At 56.5% G+C, this 25,036-nt stretch overlaps 8 protein-coding genes across 8 annotated transcripts; 5 read left to right on the plus strand and 3 right to left on the minus strand.

Moving 5' to 3' along the window:
- Positions 1 to 339: 339 nt before the first annotated feature.
- DICSQDRAFT_45891 (GTP binding protein) lies at positions 340 to 2,066 on the plus strand (the record flags this gene model as incomplete). The annotated part of the gene is made up of 11 exons (XM_007359734.1): positions 340 to 409; positions 538 to 669; positions 723 to 804; positions 868 to 1,005; positions 1,061 to 1,178; positions 1,231 to 1,332; positions 1,385 to 1,533; positions 1,587 to 1,682; positions 1,727 to 1,817; positions 1,874 to 1,953; positions 2,012 to 2,066. The coding sequence occupies 11 exons, from the start codon at positions 340 to 342 to the stop codon at positions 2,064 to 2,066; spliced, it is 1,113 nt and encodes a 370-aa protein (XP_007359796.1).
- Positions 2,067 to 3,008: 942 nt separating this feature from the next.
- Positions 3,009 to 6,985, plus strand: DICSQDRAFT_75339 (uncharacterized protein). Its single transcript, XM_007360033.1, has 4 exons — positions 3,009 to 4,184; positions 4,252 to 6,021; positions 6,112 to 6,170; positions 6,230 to 6,985. Exons 1-4 carry the CDS (start codon positions 3,393 to 3,395, stop codon positions 6,495 to 6,497), a joined length of 2,889 nt encoding a protein of 962 aa, XP_007360095.1. The 5' UTR covers positions 3,009 to 3,392; the 3' UTR covers positions 6,498 to 6,985.
- A 175-nt stretch (positions 6,986 to 7,160) lies between these two features.
- On the minus strand, positions 7,161 to 9,650 carry DICSQDRAFT_176364 (uncharacterized protein). The gene is made up of 8 exons (XM_007360034.1): positions 9,595 to 9,650; positions 9,219 to 9,541; positions 8,900 to 9,072; positions 8,771 to 8,836; positions 8,210 to 8,702; positions 7,797 to 8,162; positions 7,653 to 7,739; positions 7,161 to 7,589 (listed from the first exon to the last, which is right to left on the minus strand). The coding sequence occupies exons 1-8, from the start codon at positions 9,606 to 9,608 to the stop codon at positions 7,471 to 7,473; spliced, it is 1,641 nt and encodes a 546-aa protein (XP_007360096.1). The 5' UTR covers positions 9,609 to 9,650; the 3' UTR covers positions 7,161 to 7,470.
- Positions 9,651 to 10,166: 516 nt separating this feature from the next.
- Positions 10,167 to 12,132, plus strand: DICSQDRAFT_45785 (uncharacterized protein; the record flags this gene model as incomplete). The annotated part of the gene is made up of 10 exons (XM_007359726.1): positions 10,167 to 10,266; positions 10,329 to 10,482; positions 10,548 to 10,619; positions 10,682 to 10,894; positions 10,945 to 11,017; positions 11,075 to 11,277; positions 11,342 to 11,487; positions 11,538 to 11,624; positions 11,680 to 11,869; positions 11,919 to 12,132. The coding sequence occupies 10 exons, from the start codon at positions 10,167 to 10,169 to the stop codon at positions 12,130 to 12,132; spliced, it is 1,452 nt and encodes a 483-aa protein (XP_007359788.1).
- A 439-nt stretch (positions 12,133 to 12,571) lies between these two features.
- Positions 12,572 to 18,557, minus strand: DICSQDRAFT_130808 (uncharacterized protein). The gene is made up of 8 exons (XM_007360035.1): positions 16,662 to 18,557; positions 16,379 to 16,605; positions 15,081 to 16,322; positions 14,364 to 15,019; positions 13,407 to 14,294; positions 13,214 to 13,352; positions 13,001 to 13,152; positions 12,572 to 12,916 (listed from the first exon to the last, which is right to left on the minus strand). Exons 1-4 carry the CDS (start codon positions 18,392 to 18,394, stop codon positions 15,012 to 15,014), a joined length of 3,210 nt encoding a protein of 1,069 aa, XP_007360097.1. The 5' UTR covers positions 18,395 to 18,557; the 3' UTR covers positions 12,572 to 12,916; positions 13,001 to 13,152; positions 13,214 to 13,352; positions 13,407 to 14,294; positions 14,364 to 15,011.
- Positions 18,558 to 19,010: 453 nt separating this feature from the next.
- On the minus strand, positions 19,011 to 20,273 carry DICSQDRAFT_95047 (uncharacterized protein; the record flags this gene model as incomplete). The annotated part of the gene is made up of 1 exon (XM_007360036.1): positions 19,011 to 20,273. Exon 1 carries the CDS (start codon positions 20,148 to 20,150, stop codon positions 19,011 to 19,013), a length of 1,140 nt encoding a protein of 379 aa, XP_007360098.1. The 5' UTR covers positions 20,151 to 20,273.
- A 428-nt stretch (positions 20,274 to 20,701) lies between these two features.
- On the plus strand, positions 20,702 to 22,613 carry DICSQDRAFT_142142 (amino acid transporter; the record flags this gene model as incomplete). The annotated part of the gene is made up of 10 exons (XM_007360037.1): positions 20,702 to 20,848; positions 20,902 to 20,977; positions 21,043 to 21,150; positions 21,208 to 21,290; positions 21,339 to 21,620; positions 21,676 to 21,695; positions 21,807 to 21,855; positions 21,910 to 22,070; positions 22,128 to 22,500; positions 22,560 to 22,613. 10 exons carry the CDS (start codon positions 20,702 to 20,704, stop codon positions 22,611 to 22,613), a joined length of 1,353 nt encoding a protein of 450 aa, XP_007360099.1.
- Positions 22,614 to 23,437: 824 nt separating this feature from the next.
- Positions 23,438 to 25,002, plus strand: DICSQDRAFT_142143 (uncharacterized protein; the record flags this gene model as incomplete). The annotated part of the gene is made up of 6 exons (XM_007360038.1): positions 23,438 to 23,663; positions 23,731 to 23,900; positions 23,961 to 24,071; positions 24,141 to 24,341; positions 24,395 to 24,509; positions 24,566 to 25,002. 6 exons carry the CDS (start codon positions 23,438 to 23,440, stop codon positions 25,000 to 25,002), a joined length of 1,260 nt encoding a protein of 419 aa, XP_007360100.1.
- Positions 25,003 to 25,036: the final 34 nt, after the last annotated feature.

Here is a 25,036-nt window from a genome sequence, read left to right on the forward strand (position 1 = left end):
TGGCTTCCTCTGCGAGCGGTAGACCCGTTGTGATACACCTTGCAAAGTGAGGATGTAGTCCCCTCTTGGCGCAGCATGTTATAGAAGGCGAGGAGGTAGAGAGCATATACGCAGAAATGCAAGGGAAGGGGACACCGTGCGGTGAGTAGTAGATGAATGGAAGTAGCCAATGGCGGGCGCCAAGGATGGAACGACCCGCGCAGGGAAGCGCTTAGCGCCCGGTATGGGGCGGAGTTTGAACAGGGCAGCGACCCAACTTGCCTTCGTGTTCCACGACCACGAAAAAGCGGTCGCCGTAGCCCAGGTCGTCTCTCGCACACAGTCCATCCTCTCTTCATCATGTCGTTCGCTGGCAGACGTAGGGGCAACAAGGTCAAAAAGGGTGTTCAGTTCACGGTCATGGTGGTCGGTAAGTCGTCCTGTTTCCCGGTTGCAGCGCGCTTCATCTGCCAACACGCACGGGCTATGCGCGCCCCTTGGACGGTATACCCCGTCCCCTGCTCTCCGGCAATTGCTGACGTTATGTCTTTTTCATAGGTGCCTCTGGCACTGGCCGTACCACTTTCGTGAACACCCTTTGCGAGTCTGAAGTCCTCCAACACAAGGTCTGCGACTCTCCCGAGACCGCTCACGTCGAGGAGGGCATTAGGATCAAGCCCGTCAACGTCGGTACGTATTTCTCTGATACTTTGACGTGACGCTCTCGCTGACCGGTCGCGCAGAGCTTGAGGAGGACGGTGTTCGCATCGCCCTGACCATTGTTGACACCCCTGGATTCGGTGACAACATTGACAACGAGTTCGCGTACGTGTCATTCGTACTTGCCATACGGTGCGACCGTTGACATGCTGCATCGCCACACAACAGCTTCCAGGAGATCGTTGGCTACCTCGAGCGTCAATACGATGACATTCTCGCCGAGGAGTCTCGTATCAAGCGTAACCCCCGCTTCAGGGACAACAGGGTGCATGCTCTCCTCTACTTCATCTCTCCCACTGGCCATGCGTAGGTGTCTTCATTCTCCTTATGCGATGGGCACATGTCTTATACACACATGAAGCCTGCGTGAGATCGACATTGAGTTGATGCGCCGCCTGTCTCCCCGCGTCAATGTCATCCCTGTCATCGGTAAGGCCGACTCGCTTACTCCCAGCGAGCTTCGTGGCTTCAAGAAGCGGGTAGGTGTACACAGGATCGCTTATGGGAAACTCGCTCACAGGCATATTGTAGATTATGGAGGATATCGAGTACTACGATATCCCGGTGTACAACTTCCCGTACGACATTGAGGAGGACGACGAGGACACGATCCAGGACAACAGCGAGCTCCGCGTTCGTACATCTCGTTCCCTCGTCTACTGTGACGTCTGACCGTCTCGTATAGGCCTTGATGCCGTTCTCCATCATCGGTTCTGAGGAGGAAATCGAGATCGACGGCCAGCCCGTCCGTGCTAGGATCTACCCATGGGGTATTGCCGAGGTTGACAACCCCAAGCACTGCGACTTCAGTCGCCTCCGGGGCGCTCTGCTCAAGTGAGTGCGCTGCTGCCGAATAACAGGACGTGCCTCTCATGGCACCCACACAGCACCCACTTGGCGGACCTCAAGGCACTGACCCATGACGTGCTCTATGAGACGTACCGTACTGAGAAGCTCTCCAGGACTGTCCACTCCGATACTCAGTAAGTGTCTGGCGAGCGTCTCGGATTGGTACTGAGATTAATAGACCCAACAGGGACTCGTCGATCCTTCCCGAGGAGCTTGCGAGCCAGAGCGTCCGTCTCAAGGAGGAGCAGCTCCGTCGGGAGGAAGAGAAAGTGATGAAGCTTCCGTCTGTCTCGTCCAGTTTGTATGCTGATGTCCTATCATTCAGCTGCGCGAGATCGAACTTCGGGTCCAGCGCGAGATCAACGAGAAGAGGCAAGAGCTTTTGGCAAAGGAAGAGTCGCTCAGGTGAGTTCAACTGATATGCTAGTGGGAAAAGGCGGGAAGTTGATGACGCATTTCGCAGGAATCTCGAGAGCCGCCTCGCGGCTCAAGGCTCACAGTCGGAGTTCCGCGACTGATCTACTGCCTCATGGTGGTAGTGTTCGAAAATGTGGTCCCCCCAAGATTCCGGTACTTATACCCCGTGTGTTCGGCTCACCCTCGTTGTTCTCCCATTGGTCGTGGGTTCTCAATCTGGATGATATACTATATGCGTTTCAATACCTAGCCCTGCGATACTTGTTCTAGCACCGTCTCGCGTCTCGTTGCTTCTCTTCTCTCTCGACCACCAGTGTTGTGTATCTGCGCGTTGATAGTACGATGTCCTGCCGCTCTTTCGGATCGCTTAATCGTTTGATCTGCACCGATTGACGTTCAATGTCTGTTTGCGAAGATGATGGAGAGGTGGTGTGAGCGGGTGTGCCAGTGAATTGGGAAGACCGGCGCTGCACGGCTGGCAGCCATGGAAGAACTGATGGGTGGAGAAGGTGCGCGAGGATGCGATGATGATCAGAAATAGATGTGCGCATCTCTCCAGCTACTGCCCTAGTGTGGTCATGCATGGATGGGGCTCTAGCTCTAATGCCGCTCTTTCGATCCGCGGGACGTTTAGTCGTCGCGACGGAGACGGGGGACGGCGCTCTGTGAGCGACATAGCGGGCGATTTGGGCATTCTACAGAGCGTGGCGGCAGGAGAGTTGCAGTTGTGGGCGGGGATGATAACGAAGTGTGGCTAGCGTCACCGTCGTGGCGGGTGTTCCAAGGCAAGGGCGCGGGAGGCGCGAGAAACCATATGTATATGTGTACCTTGGAAGTGTTTGCCGACCACGGCGGCGATGGACCATGGCATGCGGTAGACAGAATTGCCATTGGGAGACGGTCCTTCGCGGCTACCCACCTCTCCTCCATTGTCTTGCCGATCTCCAATATTCCTGTTGATTGCCTACTCCCGCCGCCCTTCAACGTCCGCCTTCGCCTTCGCCTCCACCGCCCTCGCTCCTGTACTCGTCCTGTCCCGCCCCCGCCTCCGCGTATGTGCGGCTAAATTGCTCCCCGATCGATCTTGGCGAGTTCAAGTGCTATCAGTATTCGTATTTGTGGCGCGCGACGGTATCCGATATAGCCCAGTCCGCGCTCCCGGTCCCGTACGACGCGCTCGAGCGCGCCCTGGCTGCTCTCGCCGTTCACCTTTCCGTCTACGCTCTCAGTCCTGCCGCTTCTTGTTTGGTGTGAATACTTGCGGGCGCCGCTGCGAGCTAGCCTTAACGGGACTTTTGTTTGCCTGCACAAGCGACTCTCCCGGTTTAGGACTGTGACGGTCCTCTTGCTCGGACGAGTAGTACAGGACACTGGCAGGTACACGCATACTGTACACGTCGACCACGACGTTCTCCTCGTCGTCCACGATGGAACTCGACTACGACAACCGACCGGTGTCTATCATGCACAAGGGCCGGGACTGGACAACAACGGCGCTTGATGGATCAACTTCGTTGGTAGCTACCTCCTCCTCCTCATCCTCCTTCGCGGCGCGTCGTCGCTCGAACGCCGGCCACACTCCCCCTCCCCCCGGCCCGCCGCCCTCGCTGCCCATCCCGAGTCTGCCCCCGACCATGGGCCTGTCGCGATACGGAGACTATGATGGAATGTCAGATTCATCAGCATCAAGTCCCGATGTTCCCAGCATAAACGCAACATATTCGCGCCCATCGCCCTCCCCCGGTCTAGCGGCAGTCACCGCTTTCTCCCAAGCCAGATTCGCGTCTGTCTCCAACACCGGCTACACGTCTCCACCCCTCAGCAGCACGCCCTCGTCCGAGAACCTCGCAGACTCGCCACCTCCCTCTATCCTTCGCGGCGGCCCGACTACACAACCTGCCCCTTCCACCGCCCAGGAGATCTCTGCGGACCGGTTGCTACTTCCTCCCATGGACCAGCGAGCGACCCAACCGCGACCGTCGTCGCGGCGGGCTCTGACGAAGGCGTTGGAGCTGGCGCGAGAAGCTGTGAAGCTGGACTCGACGAATGACGATCCCTATGGCGCGGTTATGGCCTATGCGAAGAGCGTGGCGCTCCTGAGCGAGGTGATGGAGAGGGTGATGAGAGGAGAGGACAGCACAGAAACATCAAGGCGGAGAAATGGGAGACGGAGAAGTGTAGTCGCGCAGGAGGAGGAAGTGCGACGGCTGAAATCCATCGTGAGTGTCAGGGTTGTCTTTGTGCGCTCCCTCTCGCCTAAGCGAATACCCCGCTCTCGCACTACAGCATGATACGTACGCCGATCGCATGAACATCCTCAGCGTCGTGTACGATATCCCCCTCCCCCCGCATTCGCCACCGTCGGTCTCGTCCGTATCCGCGTCGAGTGACTCCACGCGTCCCTCTTCCCCCTCATCAATATCGCCCACCTCTGAAGCGTCCGATGTCGGCAGCCATCCACGCTCACCCTCACGCTCGCGAGAACGAGAGCACCGCTACTCGTCAGAGACCGCTAGGGGCGATAGCACAACGGATGACGAGGCAGGCGCACTCAGCCGAACCAGCAGCTACACCGGTCTCTCCCCACTTCCCTCCGGGCGCTCTCTACATTCTGCACATGGAACAGCCTCACCACCAGTGCATCCGTATGCTGCCGCTGCGGCGCCAGCAGCGGCGTCCCCAGTAAGTTCCCGACAGTCGGTGATCCGCTCTAGGCCGCGGGCATCGTCAACACTACCACCGCCCGCGCCTCCACCAACATCTCTCCCTCCCCCAGCCCCCTCACCGACAAGACCCGACCATCCAGAACTCACACCGACACAAGCATTGCGTCCGGTCGACATCGCTCGTTCGCGAGGCAACTCAGTAAGCCACAAACGCACTAGTTCGGGCGCGCGATTAGCTGCCCTCCGCGAGGAGTCGTTCGACGGCGGGGTGTCCCATGAACCTCCGCAGCCTGTGGAGGAGCCGCCTCGTCCAAGGTCGCGCGCGAACATGCATTATGGAGCCTCCCCGCCTCTACCACCTCTACCCACCCCTTCCCTCGAGACGCATACTCCCAGGAATCTCGGTGCCTCGGAGCCAGCGTCGCCTGCCCCGCCAGGTAGTCCCGGTAATTTCATGACACCACGCCCGAGAGGTGGATCGACGCTGTCCGTCCGATCGGAGGTCACGCCGACTAGCAAGCCGACGCTAATCAACACCTCTCCGGCTATGGGGACCATCCACCAGCGGCGAGGCAAGTCGTCCGCCCCGCCATCCTCCAACGGCGATGCGTCGTCGCCCACCGACTCGACGACGTCTGCGGCGTCCGTGCCGAACATGGGCAGCAGGATAGCGTCGTCCCTCCCCGCGAGCACTGTCAGTAGTCTGGGCATCGGCCGCAGTCGTGCGTCGTCCCAACCCGGTAGAAGGCCCTCCATGGCCACCGCAAACACATACCCCTCTCCTGCGTCTGGCGGCTCGCCGGCCCCGCGCAAGCCTTCGATACCTTCCCGCCTGAACCCCTCCGCACCTCCCCAGATCACCGTCAACACGGCGATGCTGTCGCCCATCACATTGTCGGGCCCCTGGATGACGTCGCCCCCACTCGTTCCCCCGCCGCCGATACCCTACGCCAATATACCCGCCGCGCCGCTCAGCCCGCTCCCATCGAGCGCCCCAACAGACACACTGCGGAAACCGTACCACATGATGCACCTCCTCCGGCAGACGATGACGTCCAAGACAGGCGGGTACATCACCCGCCGGCTGCACGTCCCGCAGGAGGTGTGGTCGCAGGGCGGCGCGAAGCTGACGAATGTGCCCGAGAAGATCCGCGTCGTCGAGGTGCTGTGCTCCGCGCTCGAGGAGCTCGCGCACTGGTCGGCCGAGTACTTCGGGGCGGGCAACGTCAGCAGCGGGATGGCGCTCGGGATCGGGGCGATCGGGAGGAAGGAGGGCGAGCTGTGGGCGGCGAAGCTGGAGGAGTTCTCGAGCGTGTGCGACGGCGTCGTCGGCCAGTTCGGGAAGAAGCTCGGCGTCGGGGAGGGCTTCGTGACGAAGAAGAGCAGCGGGGTGAGTGCCCGTTCCTCCTCCCTACCCCGCGTGTTGCGTGCGCTGTTCGTGTTCATGGTGCGGTGATTGACGTGCGTGTGCGGATCTTAGGTCACCTCCTGGGGAGGACGGCTCACGCGGCAGTTCGACAAAATCACGAACGGGAAGAAGTGCGTGACGTCCCCGACCTGATCTCGCGCTGCCACACTGACGCCGGTCCGTTTCGCAGCTTGGACTCGCCCGCGCTGTACGTGCAGGGCCTCTCGAAGCTTTTCCTGACTGCGCAGGTACTAGACGAGCACACCAAGGCGGTGGCGCCGCAGGGCATGGCCCCGCTCTACGCCGCGTTCCCGCCCGACGTGCGCGCGGCGCTCGAGACGAAGCTGCGGCACGCGTCCGAGTTCTTCGCCAAGGTCGTGCTCACGTTCGTCATCCGGGACATGGCGCTCCTGCTTGACAAGTACGTGAAGAAATGCGAGAAGTGGCTCGCGGAGTGAGCGGCGGGGTGCGTGCCCGCGTGGTGAGTGCAGCGCGGCGTGTTGTTATCATTAATGTAGGGTCGGTGTGGGTGCATATGGGTGCGAGGGCGGTGTAAATGCGGACGGACGGACGGACGAAAGCGGCTGCGATGCGAGTAAGGAAGCCCAAACTGTTGTGGACGAAGACCAACCCGACGGTCGTTTGCCTTGCGTGTACTACTCTCCTCACTGTTTCAGCACAATCGCGTACATACAATCTGGCTCGCGCTCAGACATACGACATACGCATCCCACCTTTCCATCACACACTCGAGGCGGTCTTTGGGCTAGTAGTTTCGTGTCACATCGTGTAAAATTATGCTTATGGGATAGACGTCTTATATTCTCTCACACCTTGTTCTCTTATTGCACTTCAGGCCTCTCCTGTTCGCCTTGGATTCTTCGTGTCTGCCTGTACATACCTTACTTGTCTTATGCTCCTTAGTGAATACGATCATCTTTCTTCCGCTGTACATCACATCTTTCTGGGCTGCAACGACGGATGCGAAAACATATCTGATCCTCTATGTCAATTCGAAGAACATACGTGCAGGAAGTATATGATTGCTACGGACAGCAAGACCAATGCAGTTTGGAAAATACAGCGATGCTAGGGTCGTGAATGCGAGCGGATGCGGGATGCCGAATACTACATGATGCGAAGTCAATAGATAGAGGGTATCGTCGGCATGAAGCCTAGAGACGTACGCGCTTCGGAAAAGCGAGGGGAGTCGAGGGAGATTACATGGGCCCAGAAGTAATGTTGAGACCGAACAGCTTGATGCGATAGTGATGTGGGTTATGTATACTGACAAGGGGGACATCGATGAAGAGAGGACATGGTAAGCACGAAGAGGTCTGCGAGATGGCAGGCTGCGCATCCCCCTGTTTTTGCGTCCTCTTGTTTGAGAAAGAAGTGCCGGGTTGCGGACACAGGACGGATGACCTAGGCTCACCGAGCGCCCAACGGCACAACTATTGGGTTCACAGCGTTCACGCCGTAAGGCGCCACGTCCCGCGGAGGTGTAGGTTCTTTGCCGCGCAGCCGACTGATTATGCGCAGACGCAGCACTTGAGGAGGCGGGAAGCATGAGCGTTTCGCGGATGACAGAGATCTGATAACACGAAACAAACCGTAGTCCAGCCGGGTATTCTCATCAGCGAATACCTCGTCGTCGGAGTCCAACAACGGGTCACTTGTCATTGAGACATGCCACGCCTCTGTAAAATTCGACCAGGTTGAATGCCCAATACAGAATAGGATTAGACAATACTGACGTTCAAGCATGGTCCGCTTCGGGGTGTCAGGAGATGTCGGGGCATGCTTCGGAGGAACGAGTGCGGGGCGAGGAATCCGAGGAGCATATTGGTAGGGTTCATGAAGAAACAATGGCGCATGAGAAGCATGTCCTCGATGCTTGCGTAATTGGGTCCGCAGGGGCTTGCCATTACTGGATTGCGATAGCTCAGCACTGGGGCTCGGAGGTCGCCGGGGATAGGGGTCTGCCACTGCACGAGGAAAAGAGCTCGTTCCCAAGTGGCCGTGCAGGGGATGTCGCTGGAGCGGGGAAGCGAGATGGCGACGATCGGGGGAATGGTGAGGTTGAGGTGATGGAAGGCGTCTCAGAAGAGGCCGTCCGGGTCCTGCAAAAGGGTGAGGGCGTGTTGCTCGAGGTTAACGGCAGACGTACCCTCAAGCATGTCCTCGTCCCTAAGAGGATATAGGGCCGAATATTGGCTATCGGCAGGAGACGCTTCTCGTATTCTGGATCCGGAGCCTGTTTGAACAAGATCCTTCCCTTTACCCTTGCCGCGCCCTGTAGGTTCTCCGGCCTGAGGTCTCGTGAGGTCGAGGTCTGGATCCCTGGAATACTCTCCTCTGGCTTGAGTCTCCAAAAAGCGCTTCCGCAGGTCTGTCATGTCAAAGCCTCGTTGGTGCTCCTCTGCGGAGTCAATGTTCTCTGCCTGGGCCTCTGCGTCGGTGAGTCGAATTAGGGGAGGTACTCGATCCGGAAAGTCCTCGGAATTGGCGTCGGAAAATGGATTGGGAGAAGGGGCTTCGTGATAGTGGTAGCAAAGCCAGAGAAACGCTCGTGCGCGCGACTGTGAAGAGATGCGCACGGGCGTGAACAAATCCAAGAAGTCGACCCCGGCACGCGGTGGGAAGTGGCTACGAGCAATGGTCTGCAAGCACGGACAGAGAATCGCGGTAAGTCTCTTTATTACGCAGGGAACACATTACGACAGCTTACAGGAGAGTGACTGGAGAAGACAAAGATGAGGTTGACAATGCTCGTGGGGGGTATCTTACGAGAGCGCTTGAGAACGGATATTAACATCGGATAGAGGTCACAAGACGAACGTGAAAAGGTCCGACTTACAGACCGTGCGAGCACGTCGCTTGGAGTACTGTACATGCCCTGCTCCTCGCCAGGTATGAAGCAAGACTTCAATATGTTCTTGATTCGAGGAGCATCCTGCAGGTTGCCGTTTGTTCGCTGCAGTGCCGGCACAGGATGATATGTCCGGAGAGCTGTCTTCATCTCAGGAAAGACTAGTGAGCGAAAGCGCTAGTTAGCTTGAGCTCATTCCCCACGGGTGCGCCTATGGGCCGTGAAGAAGCGGGACGGGAGCCGTTGTCACAAAGGATCGGATGTATGCACCAGTTTGAACCACAACACGGTAACAATATTCACTCACAAGCCATGGTCGTATTGATGCGGCCTACGTTTGAAAGAAGGGAGATCATCGCGAACTCATTACCAAATTCCGGGGATTCCCTGATCTTGTCTCGGGACGCCTTGGAGCATTTCGGCGAATGAATCAGAGCATTGACGTAGAGGTCGCGGAATGTGACCAGTGTACCGGCGGGATCGCCGCGAATGGTCGTATGAGGGTCGGTAAAGACCGCGTGCTTGTCGTTGAAGATAGCGTTCAACATGTCATACTGGAGGTCGACGCGCGTGAGGGGCTCGCCGTCCTGGCGTTTGACCGCAAGGTTCCTCTTGTGCTGCGACTGGGACCTGTATAGTGAGATGGTGAGCTTGATACTGCGGGAGACAGGGGTGATACGAACCCTTGAGGCGGCATAGTGGCCGTTTGAGCCAAGGGAGAGAGGGAGGATGGGGAAGGAACTGATGCTCGCAACCTTGGCCAAACGTTGTTTCCGCCACATTTACGGCAGGAGCCCCGATCGAATCTCATAGCTGCACCCTACTTACGGACGATCCCCTTACGCCCGCCGATTACCTAATAGGGCTCGGTCCTCAATTAATGCAGTAGCCCGGCCTTCACATCGCCTATGTACTAGTACTCACCCACTGCGCACACATCAGATTTCCCCGCCCCCGCCTCCTCTATCTTCCCGACCCTGCATGCTCATGATTCCCCGGGGTGCCAGACGCCCCGCGTACACAACAGATGCACCCTGTACTCTGAGAGTCCCACAGAGCAAGGACCACGAGACATCTTACCTCCAACAGAACGTCATACCAGCAGTCATGTCTCCACCACCCCGTCCCCCACCGTTATATTGCAGCTCGCGATGTCTGCTATTACGCTGTCGCTCTCGTTATCACCATCTTAGCCGTCTTGGTCAAAACATCCCTTCGGAGTTTAGTGAGAAGGTTGTTCTCGATTGCGAGCAACATGCCTGCCGAATCAATCAGAGAGAAAGAAGTCCTGCGGGCTCACATCCATCCGCTCTCCTTCTCTTCTTCCTCATATGACCCCCTCCTTCACGCTATCGGTAACGTCCTTCCGGCCCTTGTTCCGCCAAACAGCCTCCTGCTCATTAGCCTGCCGCCAAAGGGGACGCCCAAATCGTCTTAATCGGCGATGGCTCGCATGGGACGTACGAGTTTTACGCCCATCGTGCGAACATAACAAAACGCTTAATCGAGGAAAAGGGCTTCACCGCCGTCGCCGTCGAGGCGGATTGGCCTGATGCCTTTAGGATCAACAGGTGATTTGAAGAGAGAGCCATCTAGGTGCTCGACAACGCTCACTCCATATCTCCGACCTTCCCAGGTACATCCATGGCGGAGATACTCGAACGGGCAAGATCAAGAACGCCCGTGACTCCCTTGCGGAGTTTGAGAGGTATGTGGTAACTCGTATGACATATGCTGTTCCGGCTCAAGGCGCGAGATGCGCTTCTGAAGATTCCCGAAGTGGATGTGGAAGAATGAAGCCATGCCGCCATTCATCGAATGGATGAAGCAGCATAACCAGAAGGTCGCAGAGACTGAAGGAGACGCTTCCGGGACGGTCTCTTTTTACGGCATGGACGTGTATTCCCTCCATCGGTCGGCGGAGCAAGTCATCCGATATCTAGAGACAGTAGACCCCGAGGGCGCAAAGCAGGCTCGTAAGAAGTGTGCAATGATTGCGATTATGGGAGGATTCTTCTGACGTGTTGGACAAGGTATAACTGCTTCGAGCGCTTTGGAGAGGATACAAGGAGGTATGCGTACGAGACGCAGTTTGGATTGAAAAAGGTCAAGACTTTCTACACCTTCGACGTATCCCACGAATGATTCAATGTTTGTCCGCAGGACTGTCATCGTGAAGTTATCGACAACCTGAAGAACTTGCTCCTCAACCGACAGAGATTCATCGAACAAGAAATTCTTAGGGATAAGTTCGCGCATCCCCACGAGGAACAGTTCGTCGCCGAGATGAACGCTCTGGTCGTCAAAGATGCTGAGGAGTATTACCGCACAATGATGACAGAGGACGTGCGAAGCTGGAACTTGCGGTGAGTACAGCATCATCCTGCCCTCCCGTGATTAGATTCCGTCTCAACGCGTTCGCGCTATCAGCGACGAACACTTTGCCAGGACTGTGTCTGGCATCGCGCAATACCTAGGCTTATCTCCGAGTCCTAGAGGCGGCGCCAAAGTCGTCGTGTGGGCTCACAATTCGCATGTCGGGGATGCTAGAGCGACTGACGTGGGCAAGAGGCGGCGTAAGTCACGTCTCCCGGTTGTTATTCAACCTCAACCACATACTACATAGGCGAATCCAACGTCGGCCAAAGGTGTCGCGAGATATTTAGTAACGACAAGGTGTTCAACATCGGCTTTCTCACCAACAGAGGGACAGGTAGGCATACCATAAGGTTGTACTCAGCATATGCTAACCACGTGCGATATCACAGTGACCGCGGCCCATGACTGGGATGATCCCCCCTATTTGCAGAGGATGAATCCTCCTATCGACGGCTCAATCGAAGACGTCTTCGACAAGTGGGCGGACCAGGATTGCTTCGTTGTGACACATAATATCGTTATTGACGAGAAAGGTGCTACCAAGAAGGTCGAAGTCAACGAAGGACTCTCAGAGTATGTGTCAATTGTCGTGACAACGAAGCATATGACACAGACAGGCTCTACACAGTTTCTTGAACCGGCCTCGCTACCAACGGTTCATCGGCGTTATTTATAGGCGGCTCACAGAGATTCTGTCTCACTACTCTAAGTGCAGTGTACGGCAACAATACGATGCTGTCGCGCACATCCGCGAATCAAGAGGCATCCAGCCCCTGGAGCCTGAAGAGACGTGGAAGGGGCCGAAGGCCGAGATGGACATGACTTTCCCCTTTGGGGTTTGATGTGCCTGTCGTTCTGTCTCCTGTATCAATATTACACCCACCTGTATCTCTACCACCTACCCACCTCGTATAACATTTGCTCGCCGTGTAAACCAGCTGTGCATCTTGTCTTTCCCTCATCCGACGTCATTTAACGCATCCCAGTCTCGCTATGTAAATCCTGCATTGTGCCTCCCTTGTCCCCGGGCATAGCCACACGGTCCTCGGTAACGATCAGCACATCTTGCGAGGTGATCATCACTCGACTTTGTCTCCCATTGGTTGGCTGCTGCGTTCGCCGATAAGGCCTGTCTCTCGGAAGGACAACTCTCGACATGTCGACGGAACGGATGATGACGATGCGAACACCGAAACTGACGAGCCCTAGCTGCATAAGGCTGCGCCTCTCCAGGCGCAGACGGCGCCCTTCCCGAGCCCAGCTTCGTCCTCCACCGAGGGACGTCTGTTCCTTCTCCCCTCCTCCCGTTTTTCTTTTCTTTCTAGCTTCGCGGAGAATTCGCTCCCCGCGCGGGATGCTGGGCATTCCCGCCGATTTTTCTATCCATGTTTCGCCTCTTCGTTGTGTATGATGTCTTTCTAGTCCAACTCGTTCTTGCTTTCCTCTTCTTGCTTTCATTCACGGATGCCGCCAGCGGCGCGCCAGCGAATGCTACGATCCGCTTCGACAGCCCACTGATATCGTTTTCGGCCGGATGGAGTTTGGCGGAGTTCGAGGGGGCGGGGACGGAGGACCAGTTCGCGTTTGCGAACAAGGATGGAGAGCAGTTGGTGGTCCAGTTGCCTCGTGAGTGTATATCTTCGAGTGCACATCCCGTGACTGTGATGTTTTGTGCGGATGGGCTTGCACTCATGTCGGGGCTTCCTGCAGGAAACGTCTCGGCGGTGTTCTATCAGGGATTCAAGAGCAACGGCGGGGCTCTGTGGTTTGCTTGCCTAGACTGCGACCCCAGCCAGGACGCTGGTGGAAATGTGCTTGAGGTGGATGCGCATGACGATACGGAGAATGGGACACAGCCTCCGGTGAGTATAGACGATGTTCCATGATACGGTGCGCCTCTGTAACTAAGTCAAACGTCTCCAGGAAATACTGTTCTCCTTCACGAATGTGGATCCGACACAGCTGCACGTCCTCACCGTGGTCAATCTCGAGGACGCGCGGTTTAACAATACCAGTCAGATCACCTTCGACGCGTTGATCCTCACTATTGACGGAGTCGACGGTTTGTCTTTCATATCCGACTGTCTGCCGCAGCATCCTGACACCAGTAGTACAGGAGGTCAGTCCCCTAGCACCACTACCACGTCTAGCACCTCTGTTACTGGAGGCAGTATTCCGACCATCACAGTCACTGCACATGGCCCACATAGCACCGTTGCTGCACCAACTTCTACCGGCACCACAGACACAAGTTCGACTGGTACGTCGAGTGGCTCTCAGGCTGCGACAACGACCACAGATGGCTCTAATGGAGGTGGCGCACCCACTACGAGCACCGGAGCCACCAGCTCTGGTCAAGGGACGCAGCCCACGAGCTCACCTAGCGGCGTCACGACGACCAGATCAGACGGATCGCAAGGAAGCTCGACGTCCGATAGCAACAGCCCTAGCGGAATTCAAACTCAAACCCAAAACCCAACCTCAACAGGCGCCAGCGGCACTTCTCCGACCGGGACCGGGTCGCAGACTGGCACTGGCACCAGTGGTAGCCCTACGGGATCCGAGAGCCCGCAGCCTACGGCTGGCCCTGATACTGGCTCATCTGGTACTGGAGCATCTGGTACCGGATCGTCCGGGCGCGCGACGAGCACATCTTCAGGTGCGCCAGGGAACGGGTCGTCGAACAACAGTTCCTCGACGAATCCTGGCGTGTCGAAGACGGTGATCATCGTTGTTGCAGTCATCGCTTCGCTCTTTGTGTTGGCTTTGCTTGCTGCTATCACCTGGCTGCTCGTCCGCAATCACCAACCGCCACCTTCGACGGACCCAGAAGGCAGCGCCGGGTTAATGCGCGAAGCTGCTCCGGTTTCCATTGTCTCTGGCCCAGTCGGTCTCGCACCGATGCGGCCGGTGAATCCCTTCGTGGACACGGTGCCTTCGAACATGCCTCTCGACGAGGGACCATTCGGGGACCCTGCATCAGAATCGCCACCGCGAATAGGACGTACGTGCAACAATTTCACCGTTGCGCCTGAATATGATAAGTCAAAATTTGACAATCGTTTGTCGACAGTGCCCCCAATACCGCCTCGAAGCCCGCTCAGGGCAACATACTCCAGCAGCCCCACGCGCCCTGCTTGGCTGACGCGCACGCCGCGAACGCCATCGCCAACTTCAGATGAATGATACCCTTGGACGTTATTACTCACGGACCCTCTGCATTTGTATTGAGCTTTTCTGGTATTTCTGACACTACGTTCATTTCGGGCATTGGCCGAGCGAACAGTAGCGGTCTGATAATGGTGACGGATGGCGTCAACATTCACATTCTGGAGGTTTACTGTACTGATGCGAGTGGCTAGTAGCAAGTGCTAGTAGTGATGACCTGGATGAGACTACGAGAGAAGTTGTACACCAAAACTTTGAGTTTATTATAACTATTCCACCTATCCTCGGGATTCCAACGGGTCGAAGCGATGGTGAAAGGTGTGTATGTTGGCTATTAGTCCTAGGTCAGGGGTAGCGCGTAACGTATAACTACGTGCAAAAGAGCGGGTATGCAATGATATAGGATACAGTGAAGTTGGAGAACGATGAGACAGCGAACGACAAGAGGTATCTGCAGGTGAAGAAATCTTTATGTAATCCAACAACAGAAGAATCGAAAGACAGCAGACTGATAAAACGCGTGCAAGGGGACAAAATAAGATAAGTTCCATGCTCATTCCCCTGCGCGGAAGCGTTCGTCAGTCCGCGTATTGTCGTGATATAGAACAGCAAGGTAACTCACAATCACGCCAGTACTGAGTGAAGTGTTCTAGAACTTCAATGACAACGCTACTCTTGTACATGAGCGCGTGCTCTGCACCCTTGACGACCTTGACTTGGCATTTGTCGGGCCCCATAGCGTTTTCCATCCAGCGGACAGCGTGTTCGGCAATCTTCTCGTCCCGGTCACCGTACCACACTCGGACGCTGTGAGGGTACGCATGATACGAGAAGCCCATAGGCAACCGATCGTGGTTGAGGATCTGTAGTAGGTCGCTGTGGGTACCTTTTGACGACTCTGAATGGGATGCAGCAATGAGTGCATTGCCGAGAGCAGCCTGGAAGCCTTGAGTAGATGTAGGGGTTGATGTGGGTGTAGTCTTGATCGTGGCCGTTTGCGGTGACTGGAGGAAGGAGAGAGAAGGGGATGTGGGGCTAGCCGCGCCGAAAGAGACGGAGCGACGGCCACCTGCGCGAGGAGACGATATAGACGCCATTGAGCCATCCTTGGAGAGGTCCAAGCGTGGGAGATCTCGGGGTTTCTTCATCGACGCTGGAGAAGGGGGGCCCGTCTCGAGCATCGCAGGGTCCGTCCAGTCAAACTGGTCCAGACCGAGACCAATCTCGGCGTTGTCGCTCAAAGTCGGAGTAGGGATCCACGGTGACGTAGGCACCGGAGGATCCGACATCTTTGGTGTGTTCCCTCTTGACCGACCTTTGAGCGAGCCCATAGAACGAAGAGCCTTGAGCTTCTTGGCCGGACCATTGCTCGACTTGGCGTTGGAGGGGCTCTGCGCTTCTTGGTTGCCAGACTTGAAACGCCCGAGAAAGCCTTTTGACGGCTTGCGAGTTGCGGTCGACGGATTGCCACACCTGCTATCGCTAATGGTCCGGTTGCGATATGAGCTGGAGCTGTTACGTCCTAAGGTGCTACGACTGTCGAAGCGCCCTTCGAAGTCACGCAGGTCATCGTATTCGGAAAATGCTGCAGACGAGATACTGGGTCGCGGTTCCGCTTCCTGTTGACCTGCCGCCATCTTGCCTCGCGTAACAGTGGACGCTGTTGTTGGGGGCGAATTGAGGGCTGACGTAGATGAAGAGGCAGAGTTTGGAGGCGAGGAAATGGGCGACTTCGCATTGAAGCCAATGCCTTCGAACGCAATGGTAGGCGGCTTCCCCAGCATCCAAGCTTGGACCTTCCACTCGGCGGCTTGAGCGGTCTTCAGTAGGCCATTCGGGACGTACTTCAGCCACTTGTATCCTCCTATGAAGCCAAGTAAGTTGCCACTGCTACCGAATATAGCACCCGAAACAACTTACCGCCCTCTCCACCAGCCACCCAAGGAGCGAGGAGACAAACGTCACCCCGAATCCGTTCAGGATATCGATTGGCGAAGGCCATCGCGTACGGCGCGCCTGCGGAATGCGCCATCACGCTGCACTGACCGATATCCAATTGGTCTAGCACCTCCTCCACGACAGAGGACCATTCCGGGATGCCTCTCGCTGACTTCGATTTCGGTACCTCTGTCCGACCAAGGCCCCAACTGCCAAGACAATCAGTCCTCTGCGCAGCTGCACCAGTACGTCTACGACTACTCACCGATCGATGGTGATGAGCCTGATTCCCATACACTCCGCCATCTCATCGTACAAACCCATTATATGTCGGACACACCCCAAACCCAAGAATACAATGACGGGAAAACCCGTGGGACTCCCCAAATCGGACAAACTCACAGTGAGCGGGTTGCCGCGCGAGGCGTGCGGGGACCGAGTAAGGCGAAGGAGAGTAGTTAAGCGAGTAGAACGCAGGTACTGGGCGATGGTCTGCGAAGGTGAGTTGACTGGCACCTTCGTGAGCCCCATCAGATCGAGAGGAGGGAGGGGCGGCTGGTCGGAGATCGTGGTGTTGTAAGAGTAGATAGAGGACTCTCGGCGACTGTCCGAACGGGGGGAGGAAATAGTGCGTGTCATCTCCGGGGCCGTGTGTTGCTGGTGCTGCTGGAATGAGCGTGCTTTGTGAACGGTGCGAGGGACAACCGAAGAGCGCTTTTCCGCTTGTATGGTACGCTGGATTTCCTCCGCGAGCGTGTCTACTGACGAGCGCGAGACAAGGTCACCTTCCTCGTCTACGGGCGGAGCAGCTGGTTCTTGCGAGACCTCACGATGCTTTCCGAGGGAGCTAACCGTAGGAGCGATACTATCGTGGCCATGGCTAGTCGCATAAGACGATTTGCGGGAGCGTGAGGAATGCTCTAGAGGAGCATGGGCACGGATGATGTCCGAAATAGACGGCGCTACCGTCCGGTGAGGGGAAGGGAATTGCTTGGACAAATCCGTGACGGATGGACTGGTCGAAGGACGGGGGGAGGTGTTGCTTGTCACCGTGGTAGAAGAAGCGGTGCGTACCGGGGTACGGTGGGGCGACTTCCGGGGTCGAGGAGGAGGCGAACGAGTGCGTGCCGGCTCCTCTTCGTCCTCGTCGGCATCAGAGTCGCGAGATCGACTGGAATGCTTGCGCGGCCGAGCACCGCCGAGAATTACTCCAGGAGGAGGCGTGGGGAGCGGGGGATGGTAGAGCGGATGGAAGCCGGTTTTGGTGAACTTCGAGGAACGCCCCGACATGCCTCTCAATCCCATGAAATGGTCATCGTTCCCAAACTCATTCATCCCATCCACCAAAGCGTCCATAGTCTCAACACCCGCAATCGGTGCAGCGACTACGACGGAAGCGATGCCGAAGATGGGGTCACGTAGGAAAGGGTCGTCAATCGGCGTTTGGGGCGCGTCCTCGAGATGGCTGAGTGTCGAGGAGTTCGAGTCGCGCAAGGGGTATGGGTATGGCCCACCGCTATCACGACTGTACGCACTCCGCTTGGTAGGACCCGACCGCGTCCGCGAGCGCGCGTTGGTACTCTCGTAACCCTTCGAGGGCGTTGGCCTCTCGTCAACGCTTGGAAAGTCGAAGAAATTCCCTTGCGTGTCGTCCTCCCTGTCACACTCCTCCCACTCCCTCGGTCGGCTGCTCTTCGGGAAGCTCTGTTCGTGCCTCAGGCTGGGTTGCTTAGAAGGTCGCCGGTTGTGATGACGTCCCCCGAGGTCTTGAGGGCGGGATATCACCGGTCTTGACACGTCTTGAAAGGCATGGAACGAGGAGGGGGACGTGGGCTTCTCAGCGTGAGATCGAGTGCCTCCGGCCGAAGGGGAAGACTGCTCATGTTCAGGAGAGCGATGTTCGCGCCGCAACGAAAGGAACGAGGGTTTCTTTGGTGACTTCCACGAGCCGCCGCCGTTTGCGAGGGAACGTTCTTCGGCCTGAACTCGTGTGGACATATTGAATATGGGAAAACAGCAGTGAACGTGGCGGAGAAAGAGCGGGAGGGGCCGTCAGAAGGGGAATGCCGCTGGGCCTATGGGCGGGGCGTGCAACGCTGGTAGTCGCAGACCTGCGTCGCTGTCACCGACGACGACGGGAAATGAGCGGGGTATCTGGCCGTGATAGGACGAGAGATAGCTACGGAATGTCCTGGGCGGCACAAAAGAACTTGGGCGCCTAATCCCACGAAATTCAATCAGGAAGCCCCCGGCGAGCAACGCTGGCTTGTGGCTGCATCCCACACCGCTCCATGAGCAGCGGATTCGACGTAAAGCATAGCGACCGGTCATATAAGACAGGAATGAACTACCTACTAGTACAGCGATGGAAGACAAAGTGGCCCTGGGTACAACTACAGTATGTACGCGGTAACAAAGCGGTGGAGCGGTACTGCGTACTTGAAGATGTCGACTGGATAGCGTATGGACGGGGAGTAGATGAATTCCATGTACAAGGAGTTTATGAGCAGGTGCAACTTGACACGGCGTCAGTCGTCATATCCCAAGTGGAGTCTGCAGAAGGGCACAACGCATGAGTAGTCGTGCCGCTGCGCGAGCACCATGACCTACCAAATCAACATAGGGCGTAAGAGTGGATTTCGACTGTCCCAGAACCCAATTGTATCCCCCGAGATTGACAGGCGTGCTGCAGAGCACCACGTTGATCCGGTGACCAGAAAGTAAAGGGTGGTAGGTTGGTACCGGCAGGGGTGACAAGTCGCCGAAGGCATGGGAGCTTGGCAGACTGGACGTACAACGTCCATTCGTCTGGAGCGATGCGGATGATACGCCCAAGGATTGCAAGCTCCGCGAGCTTTGGGCAGGCCCGGGCGATCGCGTCCAACGTCTGCGGGTTGACATCAAACCCAGAGACGCTGAGAATCTGGAGGTTCGGGCAGGTCGGAGCCTCTTCGTCAAAAATAGACGGCTGGGTCGACATGTCCGTTGCGGCGTAGTGAAGCTCTTCGAGGCCGGGACACGCCTCTAACATAGAGATGATATGGTCATCCATGTCGACGGCCGACTTCCCGACGACTTTGAGGACGCGTAGTGAATCCCAAGCTGCCGAACACAGGTCGGGAAGGAACCCGTCGACGATGTCCACGTTGCTGAGCGTGAGACGGGTCATAACGCTTGGACGCTCCAAAGTAGGAGGGTGTATCGTGAGTGCGAGATTGCTCAAGGTAAGCTGCCGGAGGTGGGGGAATCTGAATGCTACTACGTCGTCCCATTCGAGTGAGGGGAGCCTGTGAACAGTGGACAATGCATGGCCATCTGAAGAGCTGTAGCCGTCGATGTGAAGCGTCGTAATCGCATGAGTATCGACCATGACGTGGATGAACCGCTCGGCTGAGACAGCTAAGTCCCCGCCAAAGGCGATGGCCTGCAGCCCCTTGAGCGCAAGGATGAACCTCAAGCTCTGCATCTCTTCTGCATCGAGGAGGCGTCGACCATCCGCGATCGGCCGGAGGTCCAGTCCTCGGAGGTACGAGAGCAGGGTAGTGTTCTCGCTAAGGGTCCGGGCGAAGAGCTTGCATGCGCGAAACGACCGCAGAGATGGCGTCGCATACAGTCGCTTTCTGACAGGAGTGAGCCATGCTGAGGAAATGAGCGCAAGCCGCTGGAAATCTCGTGGCCACCAGTGGTCGTCGCTTTCAATAATGACATGGACGAGGTCGTCAACGAGGACGGGCAGCCGGTGCTTGAAGTGCATGGGGGCTGCGGCAAATGCGACAAGTGCTAGTGGTTGCTAGTGGTTGGAAAGACAGGAGTACGCGAGTTAGATGGGCACTGACCAGACGGACATACACACGCATGCCATGATGCTCTAAGACAAGCGAGACGTTTGGATGAGGGCCTTGACAGTCGTGGGCGATCCCGAGTTGGGCGGGCCCCTCCTGATGCGGAACGGGCCGAGCTTCCCCTGTAAAGCGCCAGCGTAGAGTGTTCAAACGCAGCCACCGACTTCCCTATCCCCGAAAGCCTTCAGCCCGTCAGCTCCTATGCAATGCCTTACACGACGGAGAACTTCACAACAAATACTTTAAGCCTTCATTGGTTGATCCTCACTAAGTTGACCCTGACATGATGCATGTATCGCTAGGCGGATGGTGTGCACCAGCTGAATTTGACTGGCAAGCAGTGTGGGATATCATGCAGCTTTCCGGGCATCTTGGGTTAGCTCCGCATGCTCACGATTGATGATAAGGCATGTTGCACTCCTGTATGACTTGGTCATTCCATCTCCCCACGCCCGACACATCGATGGCAGCGACTACTGACGCACATTCCAGACCGCACCCCAACTCCAAGGAAGCCCAGGCAGCGTTCCAGGAAGTAGGGCAAGGAAAGGATGACGTCTTTGGTGAAGAAGGAGGTCATGAGATCCGTTACAAGACCCTGAGCTGGCAGGTCAGTGTTTCGTTGGGTTATGCCTCAGTACCGGACTCAAATGCGAAGTATAGTTAGTTAGTGCCCTCATGATAGCTGAGATCGTCAGTAATGGGATGCTCACCTTACCGAACGCTATGGCTGCCGTGGGTACGTGGTTCAATCAGCTCCAGTAATGACCGATGCGTCAGAAGATTCACTCAACCAGAACGCAGGCATCGTGCCTTCCCTTGTGTTAACGGTGTTCCTCGGAATATTCGCTTTGTACACCGCGAAGCTTTTGATAGACTTCAAGATAAATCATCCGGACGTGCACAATATGGGTAATGCCCTTTCCTCCTCGGGCGTACGGAGATCGTTGCTGACGAGGTCCGTCCAAGGCGATGCCGGTTTCATTTTGTTCGGACCTGTCGGTCGCGAAGTTCTCTCCGCGGGGACGATCATCTTCGCTATCTTTGGCACGGTCAGCTGCAGTCCACTCGGAGCTGACTAGTCGACTGAGATCGGCCAGGGCTCCGAACTCCTGGCAGGACAACAAGCACTATCAACGCTATCCAACAACGGGCTCTGCGCGACGGTACTCCTCGTTATTTTCTCAATTGCGACATTCCTCGTTTCTTTGCCCCGCACGCTTCAGAACCTTAGCTGGCTTGGCTTGTTTAGTGCTGTAATGATCACTATATGTGGGATTCTAGTCATGGTCGGGGCTGGAGCAAATCCAGTTCCAGATCGCGTCGTTGCAGCGACTGTGCCGACGAGTTTCGTCCAGGCCTTTCTGGCTATCACCGGACCGGTATGTTGTCCCATAAAATCCGTGCATAGGTCGCTGATGCTTAGCTCTGCATCAGGTATTTGCTTACGCAGGCTTGTTGCACATTCCTTGGGATAGTGAGAATTGATGCCAATTTCCCTCCTGCAGGCCACTTCATGTATGAAAGTATCAGCTCTCCGTGCTTTATCTAACAGACGCTCCCCACAGGTTTTTCATTCTCATCTCGGAAATGCGTCGGCCGCAAGATGCCATGAAGGTATCATGTAGCATGCCGTAGTCCTGCACGGGTTCTGAATCCCACTCCAACTAGGCCGCCGTAGTGCTGCAAGGTTTCTCCACCACATTCTACTCCGTCTTCGGTGTCGTCGTTTACGTGTACATCGGGAGCACTGTTGCATCCCCAGCAACATTCTCGCTGCCTCCTGTCTGGGCGAAGACCACGTTCGCCATCGGCATGGTCAACTTTCTTATGTTCGTCGTCTGATGTTCCGGAAGTCTCGCTTTAACGGTCTGATGGACTCTTAACAGAGCCGGTGCCCTCTACAGCCATACGGCGGCGAAGCTCATTTACATCCGCCTGTTCAGACACACCCGGCACGTTCATTCGCACACAGTCGGCGGCTGGTTCACATGGACCTTCTTATGTTTCGTCGCCACGGCCATCGCGTTCATTCTCGCAAGTGCCGTGCCGATATTCTCAGACCTGACCGGTGTCACAGCCTCGCTTTTTGCGGCGTGGTATACGTATGGCATCGCAGGGATGTTCTGGATCCACGATACTTTCTACCTGACAGGTGGAGCAGAAGCATTGAAGCGGCGGTGGTTGGGGACTACGCTTGCAACGTTCACCATCCTTGGAGGGGCATTCATTTGCGTGGCAGGGACATATGTCTCCATAAAGGTACCTTTTGCCTGATCCTGGAAAAAGGGCGTGTACTCACATGTTTCGAACGCCCACAGCTGATCGCAGATGCGTATAGAGAAGGTCTTGTCGGGAAGCCATTCACGTGCTGAAGAACAAAGGCATCGTCGCTGTTCACGAGACCACTTGGTCGCATCAAGATACACAATCATACTAGCGTACTGTTGGTGCATTCGGAGGACCGGCGGACATACGATCTGCGTTTATGCTTATGCCTAACGCCACCGGGTAGATCTTCCGTGCTTGTACTTCGCTGTGCTGCGCGGCATGGCGCCCTTCACCCTCGATCAGGAGAACCACGGCAATTCTTTCGAGGTTGTGTGTTGTTTTGGTACTATGGCTCGCGGCAGAAGCCCGATCGATGTCGGTAGACAATTGTTACTCCTTCACGACGTCTCGGTTCAATTCGCTCTGACGGAGTCCTCCGAATCTTGCCTTCCACTTGACTGTACCTGAACAGTAGGTCCTACTACCGGGTTCCGACGTGTGCGTCACTCGCTATAGGCTCCGACGCAAACAACTCTCAGAGTGACGGGTTTTGTACCGTGTGCGGAGCACAGTCTTGCGCGCTCGACACCGAAACCCAGCCATTGAAGCCCAGTCTTCTAACTCGTGCGCGTGGGGCATATGATATTTGCGGGATGGCGGGATCCAGTGTACGGTGATTGGGTAACGGATTGGACAAATGCCGCGGACGCACAACAGCCACACCGCAACCGCGCGCGACGCGCGGACTACAGCGCCCGGCAGGAGGACCGCGCTCTCCGAACCGTCCACACCCGCCCAGCTCCCCTGCGACATCCACCACCTCGCCCCCCCGCCTTCCATACCTCCTAAGCTGTTGTACTATATCTGTGCAACAGTGTAATATCTGTCTTTCGTACGGCTGAAAGCAAGCTAGCGTGGGGTGGCCACCATGCCTGAGCTCTATACGATCCCAATATTGTCGCGCCCGCGGAGGACATGGAAGCAGACAGCGCACGCCCTCCTTTCGTCTGCCGTCTACCTTTTTGGCTGTATCATGATCCATGGGCCTCAGTTGGCGATTCTCCTCCCGTTGAGGCTTGTGCCTTTCCGCCGAGCGCGCAAGTTGTACTATGAAGGGGCCCGGTACACGAAAGGGGCATTTGGGGCACTGCTGGGTAAGTCTCTATCACGTTCGAAGGTTACGGGAAGACGGCGTATTGAAACGTGTTCCTTGCGACGTAGTCTTGATGAGTCAGTGGTTTGCCCCCACCATCTTGGTGCTCTCCTTTGAGACGGAGGGGCAGGGCAAGTTCACCCCTGAAGAAATAGAAGGTCTCGTAGAGCGCAATAGCGATGGACGAGTCATCGCGCTCAATTTGCCCAAGAAGAGCGTGCTTATAGCAAATCACCAGGTGCGTCACTGCTGCCCCTGGTACTCGAATGTACAAGTCAGGCTTATCCGCGTGACATAGGTGTATGCGGATTGGTGGTACGCTTGGACGCTAACGTACTTCATGGGCACCTATAAAGACGTCTATATTGTCCTCAAAAGGAGTCTCAAATGGGTGCCCATTCTAGGATGGGTGCGTCGCGCCGCAGTTTCAATTGAAGCCCGCACTGACACCGATCCGCATGGCCGCGCGTGTCCGCAGGGCATGCAATTTTACAACTTCATATTCCTAGCACGCTCCTGGGCCTCTGATCGCCTACAGCTGTCACAAGGCCTGTCCTGGCTCGCACGTCGCGCCGAGAAGGAAGACTGGCCCTTTACGTTCATCCTATACCCGGAGGGCACGCTGGTTAGCAAGGACACGCGCCCGATAAGCAAGAAGTACGCGGACAAGTTGGGCATTGTACGTAGTGACTTACGCGGTTTGCACGCGTGCCGATGACGGTTTGTCTCCAGCCCGACATGACGAACACCCTCCTGCCGCGTTCGACGGGTCTGCATTACTCCTTACGGTCGCTTGCGCCACGCATACCCAGCCTCGAGCTCATTGACATCACCATGGCATACCCAGGCGAGTACTCCCGCTGGGGTGATGACAGAAGCTCTCTCGCTCATCCCGAAGCACAGGAATCCCTTACCTCGGATACGGGCAATCTTACTACACCCTCCGCTCCATCTTCTGCGACCGCGTCCCTCCCCCCGCTGTTCACATGCACATCCGCAAGTTCAACGTGAGGCGTGATATACCTATAGGCAACGTTCCGGTTGCCAACCCCGACGTTCTACCGCAAGGCTCGTCAAGGGTTGCCAGCGTCGAGGTCGAGATCCCCCGGGCCGAAGCCGAAGCGTTCGAGCTCTGGCTCCGGGACCTTTGGCGCGAGAAGGACAGGCTGCTGAACAGGTTCTTCGAAACAGGATACCTGAGCGCGGCGGCTGAATCAAAGTCAGGCCCTGCCACCGTGACCGTGCCCGTGCAACTCAGGCATACGTACGAGATATTGGACGCGTTCTGTTTCTTCATTCCGGCGATTGCTGGCTGGGCTTCAGCCAAACTTCGTAGCTAGCAGGGTCGTGTATTGCACATGCGATGAGGACTAC

This window comes from Dichomitus squalens (genome assembly GCF_000275845.1).
Source record: "Dichomitus squalens LYAD-421 SS1 unplaced genomic scaffold DICSQscaffold_1, whole genome shotgun sequence".
NCBI classification, from domain to species: Eukaryota; Fungi; Basidiomycota; class Agaricomycetes; order Polyporales; family Polyporaceae; genus Dichomitus; species Dichomitus squalens.